This window comes from Phocoena sinus, chromosome 2 (genome assembly GCF_008692025.1).
Source record: "Phocoena sinus isolate mPhoSin1 chromosome 2, mPhoSin1.pri, whole genome shotgun sequence".
NCBI lineage: Eukaryota > Metazoa > Chordata > Mammalia > Artiodactyla > Phocoenidae > Phocoena > Phocoena sinus.
This window is the reverse complement of record NC_045764.1, coordinates 44,350,589-44,371,468: the sequence shown is the minus strand read 5'-3', so window position 1 is coordinate 44,371,468 and position 20,880 is coordinate 44,350,589. Positions and strand designations below refer to the sequence as shown.

The 20,880-nt window shown below is 56.8% G+C and overlaps 1 protein-coding gene across 1 annotated transcript in view; it reads left to right on the top strand.

The window, feature by feature from the left end:
* RGMA (repulsive guidance molecule BMP co-receptor a) overlaps positions 1–20,880 on the top strand; it is a 44,265-nt gene that overhangs the window by 19,438 nt on the left and 3,947 nt on the right. Inside the window, exon 3 of the mRNA XM_032623045.1 lies at positions 14,489–15,006. Coding sequence (XP_032478936.1) covers positions 14,489–15,006 — 518 coding nt within the window. The remainder of the gene's footprint in view (positions 1–14,488; positions 15,007–20,880) is intronic.

The following is a 20,880-nucleotide window of genomic DNA, read 5'->3' as shown; positions in this document are numbered from 1 at the left end:
GAGGTCGCAGGCGCCGGGGACGTCTCCCAACTTGCGAGAAAAAGGGGATACCGGGATGCGCCCCTTAGGGGCCCCCGAGAAGGGGGAGAAGAGGAGGCACGGACTCGGAGCAGAGGGCACTTTCTCCAGCTCCTCGCCCAGCAGTTTGCAAACCTGCCGGGTGCCCAGGGGTGGAGCTGGGGGCGCCCCTGAGGTCCCAGGCCTGACCCGGACCGCCTCCTCCAGCGGGACCCCGTCCCTCCCCCTCGCGCTCGCCCACGCGGGGAAGCCCACGGACTGGGCTTCGAAGGGCCCTTATTCCTGTTTGATAACATTCCGCGTCGCCCCCTGTTTGTTTTTATTGCGTCAGAAAGGGAGAGAATTTCAGAATTAAAGCTGAAAAAGCCCATCTGTTTCCAATGAATCCCCCATAGTTTTTCACAATGTTTTTGGCAGATCGCTGCTTTCAAATTCCTCCGAGCCCGGACCTCTTGTTTTTGTTGGGGGAAGGGAAACCAACTCCACAGAGAAGCATTTGTTCCTTCCCAAACGCTCCAGTTTCTTTACTTTTTTTTTTTCCCCCTTTCGGAGGGGGAGGGGGAAGGCACGAAACTTAAATCCCGGGTCTGTTTTCCTTATAATGTTTCGAGAAAGTTTATTCCATTTTTGCCATATGCTACTCACAGCCTCGAAATGCCAGTTAAACCCTCTGTACCCATTTTCCCCTTGCTAAAAATACAAATAAACCCAGCGTCACGGGTCAAATGCTCGCCGATGCAAGGCGAGATTTCCCGGCTGTTTCCATTGTGCTGCGGGATGCCGAGGTGTCTTTTTTGCAAAAATGAGAGCCTGTTTCGCTCCGCAGGCGGAACGGATCCGCAGCCGCAGCGCTCTACGGAGCTCTGCAAGAAAGGACTTGAGTTAGACCGGGATTGGGTTGTTTTGTTTTGCTCCTCAGCCAACTGGGTTTCAGGAACTGGCAGAACTGGGCAGTCCGGACTCGGCCTGGCTGTAAGTTGCGGCTCCCGGTGGGAGGACATGCAAGGCAGCTGTAAGGGAGGAGGAATCCGTTTACTTTCCCGCCCCAGCCCTGCTCCGGGGCCCCCCAAAACCCACCCGGCCCCGCGCGCCCCAAGGGCGTCCCCGGAGAGTCGCAACCTGCTCGCAGCCTTGTATTCCATTGGGGATGCCCCGGCCAAAGACAAAATGGGGGGTGTCAATGCCTTACAGAGCCTTTAGACCCCTTGCACCCTCGCCCCAGAATATTACAACCTCCGTAGAGGGTCAAGCAGCAAGGAGTCCTACTCTCCCTCCCTTTTTTTTTTTTTTTTAAGGCAGTTTCCCCACCTATAGAAGGTTCTGGCTGAAAGGCTGATTTGGGTCCCTCCCAAGAACTAAGAAACTAAAATTTGAAATGATCCTCTTAAAAAAAGAAATCCCCCTTTTAGAGATGCAGCAGTTTGTACTGTGTGTGCATCTCGGTTTGGTCCAGATAAAGATCCAGCCCATTGGAAGTTTTATCAGATGGGTTGATAAATGGCTTTTGTCCCTTAGCTGCCATGGGGGATGTGATCTCAGCTTGGAGCTGAAATTGAGAAGGGGGGCTTAGAAGCCCTTAAAACAACACCTTCCCGCTCTTAAAGCGGCAGCACTTGTTAACTTCTTGGGCTGGAGGGAGAGGAAGGGAAGGGCTGGCAGGAAGTACTCAGAGGTAGGAGGGAGCTGTCAGGGCTGGGTGGTGGAGTTTTGCTGTTTTCATTTCTCCATCTTAAAAACTTTATTTTAAAAGTCTCCCCCATAGTCTGAGGAAAGCTGGTGGGTTATAGAATTCATAACCCGAATTCCATCACTTGTTTCCAAGAAGCCCATTTCTTTTTGGCTTCAAGGCTGGTAACTAAAACCTGGCAGATAGAGCAGATAGCTGTTGCGCTGTCATGCCAACTGGCTAATGTTTCTTCTAATTTGAGGCCTTGACAGCCGCATTTAGTCAAAATTGCCCACCTTGCTGAAAACTGAGCTTCCAGTATGCCCGCATGAAATAATACACTGGGGGCTCTGGAAACGTGTGTGCTCCAGAAACCTGGGTCAAGAAGACGGTTTCTTAAGAGATGAAATGGGTCATTTCCACCACAAAGAGGTGGACTGTCGCCAGAGGGGCTGCTTGGGGATCAAGTCAGAGAACCTGCAGGTCTGGTGGGCAGCTGGGTGGGCGTTAGAGGAAAAAAAAAAAAAGAAAGCACTGGAGACAGTCAGGGGCCCTGTGTGCCAGCCCCTCCCTCTAAAGACAGGTGGAATCTGGCTGGAGCAGCCTCGTGAAAGCATAGGCTTGTTCAGTGCTAGTCGACTTGAATGGCTTCCAGGAGTAAACCCATAGGAGTGCAAATTAAATTGGACATAGTTATGTGGAGAAAGATGCCTTAACCTCTGCTAGACTGAGAGGGTTTGTGTCTTTTGAGAGTGTTTACATGTACTCGGTGTGCGTGGCACACCTCCTGTGGTCCTGACACAGGGACAGCATTCGGGGCCCTCATCTGAGCAAGGTTGGCGTCCGCCTTCAGTCCTGGTGGAAGGACAGGGGCTATCAGGGTGTCTGCATGGACCATGCTGTCCCTTCAGCAGATGGACAGAGTGGCCACTGCTGTGGTCTAGCTGGGAGGGGGGCGTGGCAGGAGGCCAAGAAAAGCTTCTTGGGAGAGTCTTTCACTAACAGCGTCTGCTTCAAAACACAATTAATAGATACTTTTTTAAAGTTTAAAACCACCCTGGCTTAATAAAACATTTCTAAGAGGAACCCGTCAAAGTCACATGTTGTAGACATGCTGGCATGCTTCCCATTGGCTACATATGGATGCTATACTCCAGCTTGGTGGTTCTCAAAATGTGGTCCTTGGGCCGGCAGCATCAACCTCCTCCCTCCCCCCCACCCCAGGAACTTGTTAGAAACCTACCGATGCTGATGTTCTGGGGGTGGGATGTACAGTCTGTACTGTAACAGGCCTTCCAGAGGGTTCTGATGCACCTCAAGTGTGAGGACCACTGTTCTAAAAATTATTGCCCTGGGCCTTTCTTTTTTCCTCTTTCCCCTTCCTTTTAAACCACAGCTGTCTTAGAAAGATTAGTCCTCAGTGGGGAAACTAAGGCTTGCAGAGACCCAAGTCCTCTGCAGTATCCAAGTACACCTGTGTCATTGTAGAGATGAGAATATTTATCTCGGAGCTGCTATTCAAAAACGTACAAGCAAGTCAACCTACTTACCATGTTATTGTCCTTCCAGTAGGACTTTGTGTCCCAGAGGGAAAGACTGAAATGAGTCCCACTGCAAGAGCAGGATGGCAGCAGCGTCAGCCAGTAGGCTGGTGCGTGCCACACCAAGGGGCCTGCAGGGCAGAGCCCTGGCTCCCAGGGAGGGCGGGATGTAAAATCCTGCAGATGGTTGGTCCCTTTGGCCCTGAGGATGAGTTGGAGAGTAAGGAGAGGATCTGTGGTCTTCTGGTTTAAGAAGGGAAACCTCTGCAAGGTTGGAGGAATTGCTAGCAGTCACCCCAGTGCCCAAAGGAGAACTGGGGAGAGGTGATCCATGGGCTCAGATAAGGTTGCTCCATGAGATGGGGAACTGGGGTCCCGGGTCTCTGTGGAGGTGAGAGGGTCGCGTGGGGACCACTTTACATTTTGGAGGTCATATGGTTCCTGCTAAAATTTCCCTCTCGGGTGCAATGTTCAAGGCCCTCAGCAGAAGTGGGCAGAAAACCCCAATTTGTGTTTGGTTGAGTGATTGGGGGTACCATGCCGTTGTAATGCCTGGCTACACTCAACCTGCCTAAAACTGAAGGCGCTGTTTCTTCTAGGGTAACCAACTCATCTCAGTGGACCCAGGACTTTCCACTGTTTTAAAATTGAGAGTCCCGTGTCTTTAGAAGCCCTCTGAGTCCTGGGCACACCTGGATGATGGGTCTTCCTAGACTCTCCTCCTGTCCCCTGGACTAGTGCCTGGCCTGTGTCTGTTAGACCCCACTGCCCAGAACCGTGAAGTCCTGGGTGTGAAGTGGCCTCTCCCTTCTGTCCGTTCACCCGGCGCTGGGCCTCCTTCCTCCACCCTTTCCTGCCTGTTCCCTTTGTCACCTGCAAGCAGCTGAGCTTGGACCTGCCTCCCAGGTGCCCCACCCTCACGCTCCAAGTTGCCAAATGAATCGCTCTAAAACTCCTGCTCAGGCACTCACAGCTCTCTGTGGGCCTCTTTGGAGCATGCAGAAGAGAGGACCCTCTGGCATCTGGTCCCACACTCATCCCTGGCCTCATTCCCTGGCATGTCCCCAGGCTCCAGGTCCCTCCAGGTCTCCCCATACTCTGTCACCACCCACCATACCTTAACGGTGGGCAGCCCCCAGGCCTTGCTGAGGCCCCTGCCCAGTTTGGAATGGGAATGCCCACTAGATTAAAGCCCAAGGCCAGTGCCATCTGTTGGGGTCCAGTGCCGCCCCTCCAGTGACCTGGGTACCTGTCACCTTGGCTCCTGACGCCTGTGCTTCCTTTTGGCCTTGTTGCTTCCTGGGTCTTGGGTTTTTAGTCCTCTTCTAAATCACTGGAGCTGTTCATAAGGGCAGGAGCCCCATTTCCTGTTTCTTTATACCCTTCTCTTTGCACCCCAAACACACCCGGCACAGTCCTGGAAACTACAGGACCCTTGGGTTTTTTGTGTGTCTGTTTGTTTCCTGCTCAACAGACAGAGACCACAGGGTTGGGTTGGGGGATGTCCAGATACCCCAATCTTTTTTTCAAAAACTGTTTCTGCTTATAAAGACAATACTCATTTTTAAATCTAAAGACCGAAAAGGATAAATAAGGAAATGAAAATAACGCAAATTCCGACCTCCCACAGACTACCATCGCTCATTGACATACATGAATAACCTTCAAGACAGAATACCTTCATGTTGTTTTCTCCAAAATATGATCATTTGAACAACGACAGTTTTTTTTTTTTTTTTTTTTTTTTTTTTAAGAACGACAGTTTTTAAAGCGCTTCCATTTATTGAGTGGCCGCATATACCAGGCACTCTGCTAAATATTTGAAATATGTCACCTCATGAGATGGTCACCCCTCCCCTGTGAGCATCATTCCCTCTGTATCGATGAGGAACCAGAGGGTCAGAGAGGTTGCCTGACATCGCACAACTTAGTGGCAGAGCCAGGAGTACAGCCCAGACCCCTGCCCTTTTCCATATACCAGATTTTGGGTAAACACTCGTTAAACGCGCTACGTAGCATTTTACACTTTGAGCTATGTAGCGTATAAGGCTTTAAGGTGGGGGGAAAAGAATAAGAGACTTTGGAGATATAATTAGACAGCAGAATGAAGAGTGACGACACTCTTCCATGGATCTCACATTGTTGCCTCTTCCCAAAGGCCCTCTCTGCTCCCTATCTACCCCTGCCTTAGCATTCCAAAGCACATGCCACCCAGCCATAGGCTGGGAAAACAACTTTGGCAGAGCTGTCATGGTGCAAATTTTCCCAAGTCAGATTTGTGTCTTTGGGGTTTTGCTTATTTATTCATTTCACTCACCACTTCACCTGGGCAGTCAGAATACCGAGACGCCTGTTAAAGTGATCCCTCTGCGCCCAAGTGTCTGCAGAAAGGAGCCCATTATTGTTCCCCACGCTGAGGAATGTTCCATGAACACGGGCTCACGCTCGTGTGTGCACCAGCCAGGCGTGTGCCTTCCCAGTGCGTGAGGAAGGTGGAGGAAGGCCTGCCTGCAGATGGAAGTGGAGGAGAAAAGCCACTTCAAATGAATTTTGACCCGGAGCAGCCAAGCAAATGAGCCCAGGGTTACTAGAAGCAGAACCAGAATGGAAAATTGTCACCTCTAGAGCCAGTCCTAGACTCAGGAAAAGGGGTTATGCCTCCAAGTAGGCCCTGAAAAGTGATGTCTTTGCCCATATACCATCCTTCTCGTGGAACCCAGAGTCGCTTAGTTCTCTGCCCTAAGGCAGGGTGGTCTTGGCATGGAATCCTGTGCCCGGCCCCTGCCGCGCCATGGGCCCCTCTAACCCAGAGGAGCCCTCAGCTGCCTGACTGACAGGGCTGCTTGTGGCCTTGGGCCCGAGGGTGAGCACATGTGCTTTTTCACGTTCTCTCGGCTGTTGATCTGGCTCCGTGTGGCCCCAGTGGGTGTACCCTTTTCCTTGGCACTTGGCCTGGTTTCTTGCAGCGACTTGGCACGTGTGGAGGCTGGGACAGAGCAGCCTGGCTGGGTGTGACGAGGGGGCAGCGCCTCCTGCCTCAGCTTGGTGAGTGGCACTCGGCCACCTGTGCCCACACTTAGCAGTGAGTTAACCACTGCTCCCCCATCTCCCCTCCTCCACTCCCTAAGCCAATGCAGGTTCTCTGAGAAGCTTCCTCCTGCCCCGGGCTTTCTTCTCGGGTAGGCAGGTCCCTATAGGAAGCCCCCGAGAAAAGTCCCAGTGCTCTCAAGGGGCGAGAGACACTTTGGAGTCACGGGCTAGGTCGGTTCCTTGGAACATTCTTAGGCTGAACTGGGAGGAATGCCTCTGAGGAAAGCTGATCGCTTCTGGCTGCCTGTGGGTTAAGTAAGGTAGGGTCGGCTGCACCTGGTGAAAAATCCAGTCCCTCACCTGGGTGTGTTCCTCTCGGTATCTGACGCGAGACACCTGGATGGATCGACACAAACCCGGCAGCCACAGGCATCTCTCAAGCAAAGAGACTCCAGAACACTGCCACGGCGAGAACTTGCCAAATTCTGGCGCTAGATCCATCCACTGTCCCCTCCCAGCTTCGGTGCTAAGGGACAGGAGAGGGTGGAGAGTGGTCCGCTGCTTCTGCTGCTGGTGCCCAGCCTGGGTCTCCCACTGGGCGCAAGCACATTTCCCACCTCTTTTGGGACCCACATCCCAACTCGTTCCTAAGAGACGAGCCCCAGCATCGGCGCTGCCTGGGACAGGTGGGCAGTAAGGACAGGGGCCCGGTGGTGAGGGGCGGGGGGCGTCTCAGGCTTCTGTGCTGCTCCTTCCACAGAGGCTGTGCAGTGAATTCTCTTTGAAGCTGCCCTCCCTCTGCTCTGCCTGCTTCTGTCCTAATTAAAGCCATCGCCTTTTAATGTTATGCCACTTCCTAAAATAGTGTTCTCATCATGCCAGGTACTTACTGAAGGTTATCCAGCGGGCTCCCCACGGTCAGTGGGATCTGGTCTGAAATCCTTAGGCTGGCGTATCGAGGTCCAGTCAGGAAAACAGAAACCACATGGGGTATTGCCACAGAGGGAACCTGATACAGGGGATTGTGTCTAGATGGGCGTGGGAGGACGGAAGAGGCCACAAGGGACCACGGAGGCACACACAGAGTTGCAGGAAGCGACTTCCACTCCTGGGGCTGGAGGCACAAAGGGAAGAGGACCTTGGGGGCCCAGGGCTCGGAGGAGGGCCGCTACCTGGCTGGTCTGGCTACTTCGGAGCAGCGGCTGGAGGGGAAGAAGGGCCAGGGCTGGGTGGTGGTGCTGAGGTTAACCTGGCTGGGCCTCGTCTAGTGCTCCCCGGTGGTGCAATCTAACAGGGGGCTGGGTGAACGGTGAAACGGGGTTTGCTGCATCCCAGCCCCACACAGAGCGGAGAAGAGCAGTTTGAAGCTGAACGACATTTGCTTCATCGCCGGCTTTCACTCGGGGCTTCCGCGCCTGGCCCCAAACTTGCGGCACACTCTGAACCATCCGGCATTTCACCTCCGGCCAGTCCCAGCAGTTCTGGAGCCACTTGGGCTCCTGGACCTCTGCCCTGCATCACCTGTCAAATCCCACTGCCCTTCAGGACCTGGTGGAAAGGCTGCTTCCCTGATAACCCTCTACGCCGCCATCCTTAAGTCTGTGTTCAAATGAACCGTGTCTTCTTCCCTGCATCCCGGTGGTCTGTGTAGCCGACTCCACCTGAGCACAGAAACCAACTGGGGCTTGTTCGAGGAATGGCAGGAGGCACCGTGCCGGGCACCTAGTGGGGTCCAGAACCTTCAGCAAGTCCATGAATCCAGGCAGTGACCCTGCAAACCACGGAGGCAGAACCAACGTGACTGTGGGGCTTGCCTTCAAACGAGCCGTATACTCCTTTAAGAAGAGGCAGGTTTCTCTCTCTCCCGGCTCACCCCAACCGCTCCTACACGGCAACTGAAACCTGATCTAATCCCTTTGCACGGGGGTAATTTATTGGTCTATTGGGCTTTTCTTGGTGGCAAATTGCATTGTCTTTATTCCTGGGTTCAGGCTGAGGAAGGGCTCCTGCATTCCTAAGACTCCTTTCTCAGGGCCGAGCCTTCACACCCCGTGGCGCTCAGCAAAATAAGTTTTATTGGGCTTCTTTGTTATGCAAACAAGCCGGTAATAATCAGGCTATTATTCTGAAAGATTGGGCTTGATTAACAGTTCAAAGGAGGTCTCTGAAAGCGGCTAATGCCGCACTGGTGCATAAATATTTTCATCCTGCCTGGGTTGGTACAGCTGCAGCTTCCAGCTCCTGGCTGCCGCCGCCCACCCCCTCCCCCGTCTTTCTCCTCGGAGAGGAGCTGGGTTGCTATTTAAAGGAAGAGAATTAAGTCAGGCAAGCCGTGTGTGGCTGTGATTTCTCTCTGCTGCATCTCAGACCATGAGGAAGGCAGTCTGGAGCCCACCTCCTGCAGAAGTGAAAGGTTACAAATGTGGGGTGCCGGAGCACAGATGCTTTGAGCGTAGAGTGTGGGAGTCAGGATTCTCAGGGGATTTTCAGGCAGGAGGTGGCACCCTAGCTGGGTCGTCGATGGTTGACAGTTCAGTGAGCCCCACAGAGAGGAGTGGCCAGAGGGTGAGACCAAAGAAGGTGACACAGGGAAGCCAAGGGGCCATCTCCAGTATTCGCAGGGTTACATTTGAGCTTTTTCTGTGTGGCTCTAGAGAAGGGCCAAAGCCCCACGGATCTCCCTGGGGGGCAGTTGTGGGTCCACAGCTGGAGCTGTCCAGAGCAGGAGGGGCCAGCCCTGCCCAGCAGAGTCCCAGTGGCAGTGGAAGCCGGATGCCCACCGGGCAGGGATGCCGCAGGCAGATTTCCTGCCACGGGGGCTGGCTGGAGGTACAAACTGGTGACCTGTGGCATCCCTCAGGCCCCAGGTTCTAAAATTCCATGGTGCGCCTCGGGAAGCCCCCATGGAGTTTGGTCGCCAAGTGATCATTAGATAAAGCGATCTTAACAAAGTCAATTACACAGAGAAGTGGGAGGCCTGGCCCTAACTGCACAAGTTGGGAGTGAGTGGGTCCAGTGGTTGCCCAGGGTCCCAGCCTGCACCCCACCTTTTGAGCCAAGTGTCCGGCATCACGGGGCGCCGGAGGGAATCGGGGTTCCTGGTGGTGAGTCTGGCTGGCCACTGTCTTTGCAGCCTCTGGATTCTCTTCTGTTTGTTCCCTAGCAGCTAATCCCAGAAGTTCTACGTCTCAAGAGGCTTGAGTCAAATCCAAACGTGCCTAATAGGCTTCCGAGGAGCGGGAAGTCTGTGCAAGGGTCTTTGCATTTTCCTGGGAGTCTGAGGTGGAGCTCCAGGTACCAAGAGTCAGAAGGGGCCCCTTGAGAGCTCCCCGTGCCTGAGGACACAGGGTCTGAGATGGAAATAGGAGCTCAGGAGAACTTTAATCACCTGGCTGTGCGCACATGGGCTGCTGTGGCACCATGGCAAGGTGGCCGTCTGCAGGAGCCAGGCAGGAACAGGGCAGCCGGCCGCCTTCTGTCGCACTGAAAGCACCAAGGAAGCCGCGCTCAGAAAAGCTCGCTACCTCTTCCCACTCATACGAGTTGCAGTAAGCTGTTTCAGAGTCTCGGACTTTCCTCTCCTTCTTCCTTGAACACTCACATCAGAAAAGCCCAAGGTTTACTGCCTGGAATTCAGGTCTTTCTTTCTTTTTTTTTTTAAGATACAGCACATAAAAATCAGCCCCTCTGGGGTCTCTTTGGCAGGTGACGCCACAGTCCAGAGCTTTTCCTTTTGATGCTGGGCCAGGTTACATTCAGGTCCCTGACCTGGGTTGGGGAGCCTTCAGTCTGTGATTTACTGGAGTGGAACACAGGGCGGCAGGATGACTCCATGGGGGTTAGGGCCCCTTGGCTCGCCACCCGTGGGGACTGTCCAGCCTTGGCATCCCCAGCACCCTCCCCTGAGGCCCTCAGGAAATGATGGCAGACGGGCCTGGGAGAGCTGCGTTACCACCTGGAGAGAGGGCAGAGGGGATCTCCCCCAGTTCTGGTCCCAGCTCTCGTTACTCTCAGTGGCCTCTTATACACCATTCCCCTACCCTGATCTGTAGCTTCTCCCTTATGATGGGAGCGCCTGGGGTTCCTCTTAGACCCTTAGGAAGATGTGAAAGGCCCAAGGGTTCGGGACAGCTGGGGAAACCCAGGACATCGGGGAAATGTGGGCCCAGGCATCATGGTCCTGGACTGATCCAGGTGGGCTTTGGGGCTGGGCCTTTGGGTGTGAGTGGACAGTGGGCAGGAAGAGCTGGCCAGACCCAGCTGATCTGAGTCAAGGCAGAAGGGCAGTCGGAGCGCCAGCCAGGGCCCTAACCCGAGGAGGAGGGTAGAGGGCTGGGAGCAGTCCCTGGGATTTGCTAGGGAAGAGGCAGAGGGAGGGGCCGGCTCCCATCCAATGCCCTTCCATCCCCTGCCTGGTGACTTTTAACCTCCGACCTCACAGGGAGGTTGTATCTGTCCCCCTCTGAGACCTTTGTTGGGGACCTTATTTGTTGAGTGCCCACTGGGTCCCAGGCATGCCAAGTACATCTCAGTCCTCAGCAGCTTCTGAGGTGGGTGTTACCTCCACTTCACAGCTAAGGAAACTGAGGTCAAGTCCAATTCCCACAACTACTCGTAGGGGACAGGGTGGGACTTTGGACCAGACACCCTCCCTCCAGCGCACACTCTGCCCGCCATCCCACGCGACCAGCGTCGCCTTCAGACTTCCCCACTTTTGGCCCAGCCCTGGACGATCGCATCGAGAATGTTCTCCAGAGGGTTGAGAAATGGGATTGGCAGGACTTCAAGCTCAGCCCCTCTACCGTCACCGCCCCGCCGGGAGGGAGGCCCTGGGTGCGAGGGCAGCGGGAGAGCAACCCCTGTCGCCGCCTGCGGGTGGTGGGCGGAGCTGCCATGCGCCCTCAGCGGGGTGGCCGGTAGCTACCTGTGGCTCAGGAGGGGGCGGGGGGAGCAAGGGGCGGAGCCACGGTGAACAGAGGGATGAAAGGCCTTGTCGCGGAGCGCTGACAGCCTGAGTGCCCCGGGCTGCTCAGTGTTGGCAGCTGGGTCGCAGCTGGGCTTGCTCCTCGGGAGGCCGGTCTCCTCACTGCCCCCTCTGCCTGCAGCCCCCTCGCCCCCCACTCCCCGAGAAGATGCCCCGTTCACACATTCCAGACCTGCGGGGGAGCCGGGGGGTGGGGGTGACGGGCAACTTGGCCCCTCTGTGACGGGCTGTTGAAGAGAAAATGACCCCCAGAGCACCTGACAGCGATGCAGACCTCAGGCCCACTGGGCCCGGCGGAGGCAGAGCCCGGTGGTTGGTGGGCACATTCGAGGAGCACGGCTCTGAACAGATCCACTCGATGACCCCAGGACACTTCGGGGACTCTCTCTGAGGGCACCGGAGTGGGATTTCGGTCATGCATTCCAGACACACCAGAGAGCTCTTTATCTGAGACACTGCTCTGAGCCCAGGTGTCAAGGCTGTGCAGACAGGAGACCCCCCGTCGCCCGTTTGGGGGGAATAGAGCCACGCATGACAGGGGTCGGGAATGGGATGCCCCAACGCGTCCCACACTGTGTGCAGGTTCGCCCTGCCCTGGGCAGCATCCCGACCCCAGCCTTCAAGCCCCTCGCTGTACCCTGAGAAACAGGCCCTGGAAACTAGTCTGTGGAGGCAACGCCGCGGAGCGTGTGGACCATGGGCCTCCTGGCGGGTGGCAGTCTCTCAGCGTCGCAGGAGGGGTCCTCAGGGAGAGGCTGAAGCCCACCTGTGGCGGAGTGTGCCTTTGAACCACCCAGCAGCCGGTGGAGGGAATCGTGAATGCACCAAGGTTGTCCGAGGTCTTGGCATTGCCAAGGGCCTGGGCTTTCAGGTCTGAGGGGCTGGATTCACATCCTGCTTCCTCCTCACAGTGGAACCTCAGTCAGTCTCGCTGAGCCTGGCTCTGCTCTCTGGGAGGCGGGGATGTTGTAGTGCCCACCTGTGAGGCTGCCCGGGGCCCTGAATGAGGTGAGGCTTGCAGGGCCCAGGCCACTGAGCCTGGAACAGAGTCAGTTAGCTGGGACTTCAGTCTGTGCCACCCCAGCTTGGCTCTGGTGGAGAGCTGAGGCCAGCACAGCCCTGCGTGTGCTACAGTGGTCTGGCTGTAAAGGGACGGGCACTGTCTTTTCTGTCCTTTGGGCAAGGTGAAGGCCAGAGGGGGACCCAGGGCTGTTTGGGCAGTGGGCAGAGCCAAGGTAGCTGCCACTCAGCACGAGGCCTGAGTCCCTTTGGGGCAGTTTCCTCTGAGATGCCTACCTCCAGAATTCTGAGAAAGCAGAATGGCAGGTCAGCTCACCTGTAATCACCGAGGCTACCGGAGTGGGCATTACGGGGCGGCCGCAGACCGGAGGTGGGGGGTTGGCAGCTGCAGCGGCCAGTTCCCCTGACCTGTGTTCCTCCACACTGCTTGTTCTCCGCGGCATCCTTTCCACACACACCCCCACCTCGAGGCCCCCTTTACCATCTCCCGCTCAGGCCACAGTAGCATTTGCCGCCCACAGGGATGTTGGGCCCTTGGGCATCTTCTACAGGTTGGGAAATCATGAAGATGGCGGGGCTGGAGACTCTTCTAGCCACCTTTCAAAGGAGACCTGGGCCAGGAACATGGCTCTGTGGGAGGGCGACCACACAGGGGGTCTCCCCGGATGGGCACCTCTTCACAGTGGTCACCACCTATCATTTACCGGATCTGCTTCTCTAGGTCAGCATGCTTCTTCCACTTAAAATGGGAAATCTGTAGCTCTTCTATCAAATCTGTTTTATTTTTCCTAATACGTATTTAAATACGTGACTTGTCAAGTGAAAAGAAAAATGCTCACCCAGATACCTCCTGAAATGACCTTGTTTACCAGAGGTGTGACAAATACAGGTCAAGTTAGGGGAAAAGCCTGAATTTTAGGACAAGCACCGTGTTGATATACTTGGGGCAAGTCACACCAGCTCCAGGAGAACAGCGTCCGCACCTGCAGAGGTGGGAGAGCTCCCTGAGCTCGGTGGCCCAGGCATCCAGGTACGGGGCCTGCAGCACAGACCAGGGCCACACAGGGCAGCTGCCTGGATGGTTCTTTGGCTAGCCTGGCCTCATATACTTCTGTCCCTGCTTTTAGGCACAGCTTGATTTTATAGGTAAAAAGCCAGTAACAGAGAAGTAAACTGACTTAGAGCCAGATGAGTGGCCGAGCCAGGAGTGGCTGGAGCTAGCGCCTCCTTCCCCTCTGTTGATTGGGCTGAGACACCAAAAGCTGCACCTCGCAGCTGGCCTGCCGGCCCCTTTGCACCTGGAAGCCTGTGTAGAAACGTCCCTCCTGCTGCCACTTCTGGTCGCTATGGGCCGTGCAGAGGAATCCAGGAGGCCGGGAAAGGGCAGATTCCATGATGCAGGTGTGTTGAGGTCACAGTTCTCAGGCATGATAATTATCTGTAGCTAATTATCACTAAGGTCTCAACGCTGAAAGTGACCTTAAAAAAAAAGCATGAATTAGAGCAGATCCAAGGTTGCCACTCAGTTGCCTCCCAGCTTGCTCTCCTGAGCAGGATAATGGGGGATGGAGCTACGGAGACCAAGAGGGAAGCTGCCCTGCATCTGCAGACGAAGTGACAGAACCAGGCCCTCTGTGACCAGGGCTAATATAATCACACTAGCCAACATTCATTGAGCTTCTGCTCTGTGCCCGGTGCCGGGATAAGTCCTTTAACACTTTCAGCAACCTCATAGGGTGGATACTATATTACCCCATTTTCTAGATAAGTAAAATGAGGCACAGAGAAGTTAAGTGATTTGTACAAGGTCACACAGTGGCAGAGATCAGAACACATACTGAATAGTGGGGCTTAATTCCCGGCCAGATTTCTTTTGCTGTGCCGAAATTCTTGGCGGTAGTTGTGAAAGTGTCAACAGACGCCAAAGGCCCAAGGGTGGGCGGAGAGCTTGCGGCGGGGGAGGGGAGCGGGGGTGGGGGGCGCCGGTAGTCCTCCGCCAGGCCTTTCAGCCTGCGGTCCGCAGGCCTAGCCACTCATGGTCATTACGGCTGCGCAGAAGAATCGGGAAAGTGGGAAAGGCAGGTTCCATGCCTGCAGGAACACTTCCAACGCCTGAGATGAGGCGTCCTTTGTCCCTTGCACGTGCCCCGCAGCCCTGGCCCACGGGGGTGGAGGAGGCCTGGGCTTACCACTCCCAACGTGACAGCGCCTCCCTTCCTGTATCCGCAGCCACCTCCTCGTGCAAGATCCTCAAGTGCAACTCTGAGTTCTGGAGCGCCACGGCGGGCAGCCACGCACCGGCCCCGGACGACGCCCCCGAGTTCTGCGCGGCGCTGCGCACCTATGCCCTGTGCACGCGGCGCACAGCCCGCACCTGCCGGGGGGACCTGGCCTACCACTCTGCCGTCCATGGCATCGAGGACCTCATGAGCCAGCACAACTGCTCCAAGGATGGCCCCACGTCGCAGCCGCACCTACGCACGCTGCCGCCGCCACCGGGGGACAGCCAGGAACGCTCGGACAGCCCCGAGATCTGCCACTACGAGAAGAGCTTCCACAATCGCGCGGCCGCCCCCAACTACACGCACTGCGGCCTCTTCGGAGACCCGCACCTCCGGACTTTCACAGACCGTTTCCAGACCTGCAAGGTGCAGGGCGCCTGGCCGCTCATCGACAATAATTACCTAAACGTGCAGGTCACCAACACACCGGTGCTGCCTGGCTCAGCCGCCACCGCCACCAGCAAGGTACGGGGGAGGGGGGCCGGGGGTGGTGAGGCGGGTCACGGCACCAGGCCCTGCCATCAGGAGGGCCCGGGCTTTCCTCCCTCCGACCCAGACGCCCCCTGACCCGCCATGTTCCTCTCGTCGGTAACTGAGCAAATTATTTAGGAAGGAATGTCCTGCACGTTCTTTGTCGTCAGGTGAACTACCCTGGAGCCACCTCTGCCCTTTGCCCAGAGTGCGGTGTTTCTCAAACTGCTGCTGTACACCGTCCACTAGGGGTCTTTGAAATCAGCCTTCTGGCGTCAGAAGCTAACACACAGGCACAGTTTGGGGGTGGGTCTGGGTTGGGGGGCGCAGGGTAGAACAGGATAGCCAAACCTAGCCAATATTAAGGCAGTTTGTGAATGCTTTCCCAGTGCAAGAGTAAACGTTTAGGAAACTTAGTTTCTGTTGTGTGCATTTGTTCACGTGCGTGCACATTGGATCTGGCTGTAAATAAGATGGATTTCTTATTAGGGTTAATAGTCCAGAAAGTTTAAAAACACTCCCAGAGCATTCAGTTTCAAACTTCTGGGATAGTCTTTTCTTGCCCCAAACTATGTTTTCGTAGAACTCCAGTGTCAAATCCCAATAAAGGGGAGCCGATATGCAGGTATGTTTCTGTCGTTATCATCACGGAGCTTTCTGTCCAGTGGGAGTCAAACCCCGCCCCAGACAAGCGGACCCAACAGCCTCCTGGAGGTGACGGTCCTGCCCAGGGGTTCTTACTGTGGCTGTACATTTGTGAACCGAGCGGATTTTAGAAGGTAATGGTTCTGGGCCCCCCCGGGCCGCTCTGACACCACATCTCTGGGTGGGGGTCAGATGTGTTCTTTTTTTTAAACCCCCAGTGATTCTGGGGCACGGAGGGCATTGAGGACGCTGGTTGGAGGCCCCGGCTGCTGGATGCTGCTGGTGCCAGTCGGGGCTGCAGGGTACCATCCTGCCCTTTGTCTCTGTCCCACACTGACACAGTAAGGCTGCAGCCTCAGAGCAGAGAGGGCCGTGGTGTCTGGGCGCAGGGAAGATGGAACAAGTGAGGACAGGGCATCAACCCACTGAGCACCCCCAGGGCCACCCATGCAGCCCGTCTGTCCAGGGCAGCTCCGGAACCTGAGGCTCTAGGAGGGAAAGTGGCCTCCCCACCCAAAGTGCATTCGGCTGGGAACCAAGCTGGGATTTCACCGGAGCCAGGGGACTCCAGAGCCCAGCGTGTTCTCACTGCCAGGAGAGGAGGTTCCCATCTGGAGCCCTGGAGGCCACCGAGAGCCAGTCATCTTCTGACCCAAGGAGGCTTCAGTGTCTGGGTGGCAGGACTCAAGTCCTACTCACAGAGCCACAGCCAGAGGCAGCCATGATGTGGCCCGTGGCCCAGGCAATGGGACATTCCTGTCCACTCCAGATTCTCCCTCCCAGTTTTCCAGGAGGGTCTCCCATGACCTCACATTCAGACTCAGCCGGAGAACGTGGTCTCAGGTCCAGGAGGCTGGTGGATGATTAGAGTCCAGGCCATGGGGACAGCTCTACCTCCCCGGGGCCTGGGCCACCAGAGCCCCTGGAGTTTCCGGTTTGGCAGCGGGTCTGTTTTCCCAGGAAGAGCACATTGCAAGACAGTGTGTAGGGCAGTGCCAGGCTGGCCCACAAGGGCGTTTCTGTCCCTCCATGCCCCAGAGGAGGACACTGAGGTGACCTGGCAGCCAGGAAAATTCCTGCCACCTCCCTCTGCTCCGGTGGCCCTTGCATGCCCACAGGGGTCTCTTCCTGGGACCAGCTGCTGGGTAGGAAACAAGCAGGCCTTAGCCCCACGGATGCTCTTACAGGCCTTTGGCACCAGGCCACGAAGCCTAGTGGGCAGCAAATTGCGGCCGGGGCTCCCTCTTCCCCCTCCCCCCTCTCAGCCCTCCACAGACTGAGGGGGGCCTGAATCAAGGTGCCGGCCGCCTTCTGTGCAGCGACCGCCTTCACCTACCCGCCTCCCTCCCTAGAGCCAAGATAAATGAATGTCTGGAGCCTGAGGCTGCGGCTTCCAAATTCAGCAGCAAACACACCGTGGAAGGGGGACCCCGCCTCCCTGTCCCAGGCTGGCAGGGGGGCACACAGGAGGTCTGAGGGGGCTGTGGACCTCAGGAGGCCTACCCCTCCTGACAAGGGCGGTAGAAGCATCAGATGTGATAACAGACCTGGGAGGAGTTGTGGTTAATGACCAGCAAGGGGGGCTTGCTGGCCCCTTTGACTGGGGGTGAAAGCTAGAGAAGGAGCCTTTGGGTCACATACTAGTGGGTCCTGCAGGCCGGGATGAGGTGCCTGGGCTTAGAACCCCTGGATGCCACCCTCAGCTCTCTATTGGCACACAGTGGGACCCTGAGCTCAGCGAGGCCGTCCACAAACCAAATGGCTTATTCATTCATTCATTCATTTGTTCTCGTATTCCTTTCATTCACTTAGCCCACGTTTTTCAAATGCTCACTCTGTTTCAGGCTCACTGCTGGGCACTGGCCAGCAGCACTGCCCAAGTAGGCATGGGAGTGCCTCCCTTCCTGTCCCAGCACGAAGCTTCCAGAAGGCTCTGGGGCTCTGCAGCAGAGCCCCTTGATCAAGCCAACCCATTTCCGCGGTGACCTAGGGCCACCTTGATCTTCCCAGCAGGTGAAGAGTTTTAGCAGCCTTCTCTTACCTCCCCGTCAGCCAGGAGGCAGCCCGAGGCTCTGCTGGAGGCCGGGCGGCGACAGGCTCCGTGTCTGGCCAAGCCAGTCTCAGGCCTCAGGGCCGACTGGGGTCTCACGGTACCCGGGTGAGAGGCATGGGTGGCTGGTTCCCCAGTGCCCTCGGCCCGCCTCTGCCTGTTCTCTTGGGCCTCCATTACTCAGGTGTGTGTGTTCCTTCGCTGATTCAGAAAACATTGAGCAAACAGCTCTTCTGTGCCAGCCTCTGTGCTCGGCGATGCCTCCCTCTCAGCGCTCCCAGGCTAATAGTGGAGCACGAAGATAGCCACAGCATGCCGGTGACGGGTGCTGGGGCAGCAGGATGGAGGGTCTTGGGGCGGGGCACTGGCTCTGCACAGAGCACTGGGGAAGGCCTCCTGCCTGCCCTCGCCCTGAGCTTGCCCCCGAAGGACAGGACGGGAGGGGCAGCAGCAGAGCCAGGCAGAGTGTGGGCTCTTATCCCCAAGGTGGTGGAACCTGGGCTTTTGTGATTTCCCACCCCCTCAGCCGTGGTGCCTTGCCCAGGAGCACGGTATTCTCACTGTCCAACCCTGCCTAGCCCTCTGTTCTTGTGGAGGGTCGAGATCTAGTGTTTTCCAGCCCAAGCTGACATTTCAGCCTCCCGTTCCCGTGGGACTGCCTCCCATGCCCGCCCCCTGCTCTGTCTTCCTCTTTCTGGCTGCGCTGGTGGCACCCCGTTTTGAGCCTCAGGGAGGAGAGGAGCTCGGATCTCGGTGCCTCCCCCCACGGCGGCCCCCTCGCATGTTCCCCGTTGCACTTCCATTCCATCACACGGCATCCTTCATCCGCTTAGTCTGTGACATCACCTTCCACCCCCGCAGTGTCAGCACCGTGAGGACAGGGGTCTTGGGCTGTTTCCTCCCCTCATGTGGACACAGCCCCCAGCCCCAGGCCTGGCACACAGTTGGCGCTCCATGAATAGTTCTGATGACACTCGGGCTCTGCCCTGTGCCCAGCAGTGGAGAGGGCGCGAGCCCCTCGGGGAAGGGGGGCAGCCGAGGCGGGAGCGGCAGCCACGCCTGCGGCTGTGTGGGCAGTGAGCCGCCTGGCTTTCGACAGGCCTCCTTCATGCTGTTCCTTGTGGTTGAGTCCCTGGCACCGGTGCCAGGAAGAGTCAAGCAGCCTGTCAGCCTTCCAGGAGACTGTCTCCGCGAGAGATGGCGGTTAGAGCGAAACCAGCCTTTCCTGTTCCAGGGAGGCCGATGGCACTGGGAATGCCACCCCCCTACTCCCCCGCCCCCAGTGTCTGTGTGGCCCTGCACACCAGGCAGGGACACCGGAGCCCCTCATTGCACACCCCTCCCCCCATGGCAGGACCACCCACTGCCCAGACCACCCCGGCTGGCCCATCTCCCGGCCCCCCGCAGGCAAGCAGGCAGGCAGGCGAGCGGCCTCATCAGGGCAGGAGCCTAGGATGGAGACAGGAAGCAGCAGGAGGTGGATCCCTGTGAAGTCGCCACGTTCATAGGTCTGGGCAGTGAAGGAGCGGCAGTTTCGTGGGGTTCGATGATGCGTGGGGCTAGGGGCAGGATAGAGGGGCTGCAGCCACCTTGGACATCCCACAGCGAAGCAGAAGAGCCTCGTCCCGGGACCAGCCTGTGACCTCCAGGGAGGAGACGGGGAAGCAGAGCCCCGGGCTCAGGGAGCTATGCACGCGGGCCTCCCGCCGTAGGCCGCTGTGGCCTCTGGCAGGACCTCCGGCTCTCGACCTCAGAGCACCAGCCCCTCCTCGTGTCCCATGAAGACCGTGCAGAGTGCCCCCTGCACACCCGTCAGGCCCCACAGGCGCGGTGCCTTGGCCCCAAGACTTCTAGGGCCACGAGAAGGCTTTCCTTCCTTTTAAAGTCAGAAGGAAAAAGCCAACATGATCCAACCTAGACTATATTAGTCTTTACGCCAATGCAGTCCCAAAACGTAGCGTCTTTCTTTTAAAAGAATTTTGCTGGCGTATAGTTGATTTACAATGTTGTGTTAGGTTCAGGTGTACAGCAAAGTGAGTCAGTTATACGTATATCCACTCTTTTTTGGATTCTTTTTCCATATAGGTCGTTACAGAGTATTGAGTTCCCTGTGCTACACAGTAGGTCCTTATTAGTCATCTGTTTTATATATAGTAGCGTGTATATGTCAATCCCAATCTCAGCCACGAATGTAGTTTTTAATGTTTCTGACGGAGGAAGGGACCCAGCAAGGCCCAGGTGCCCTGGAGTTCCCAAAAGTCATACTGTGGCCTGCCCCTCTCAGACTTCCTCTCATCCCTACGTCTCTCAGGAACGGGGTGAGAAGGGCTGGGGTCTTCTCTGCGTTCCCTCTGAGGGCCCCTCGTACACTCCCTGCCTGGTCACCCCTGAGCTTTATACTGGCGTGAGTGGACGCGCAGAGCAGCCGTGAAACAGAGCCGGCGACACCTCCAGCCCAGCTCTTGCTACTTTGTGGGTTTGCTCAGCCTAGAACTTTCTGCAGCCCCTAGGCTGCCCCTCTCCAGTCCTCAGGCGTCTCAGCACCTGCTCCTGGGGCCCCCAGCCAAGGCCACTCCCTGCCGGCTTCCCCCTCCTGGCTGTGTCCCCAGCCACCCCGGAACTGCAGCCAGACACTCCCTGGCCCATGCCCCACCGGCACCTCCCCCTCCGCCTGTCTTGGCCGGCCTCTCCCTGACCCTCCTGCCTGAGCTGAGGTCCTGTGGCAGCTCTCCCCGCCTTCCCTTCCCCATCGGAGCTGCTTTGGGTTTCCTCTTTGGTTTCTAGCAAGTCTGGGGCCTCGCCTTTGTCATACACCCACTGTTCGGCCAGAAATTCTCCTAGTGCTTTGCTGCATTGCCCTCAACCCTGAGAGCTGTCCAGGCCATCTTCATGCCCCTCAACTGCCACGTCCCCCTGGGGTGCCCAGGCAGAGAATTCAGCCACGGCCGACCATACATGTCGTCAGCAGCCCCCCGCCCTTTGCTAGAGCCCCTTCGGCCTACAGACGTTATGAGAACATGTGGTACCCCAGCTGGTGAGGCCCTTCTTCTCCAGGCTTGGTGGTGGGGATGAGGGGACAGGGCCTGGGAATGGTGGCTGGGGGCCGTGAAGAGGTTGGGGCCGGGCCGGAGGGGGGTGCTTTTAGCGGGAGGTCCCAAGATGCCTGGGCACCA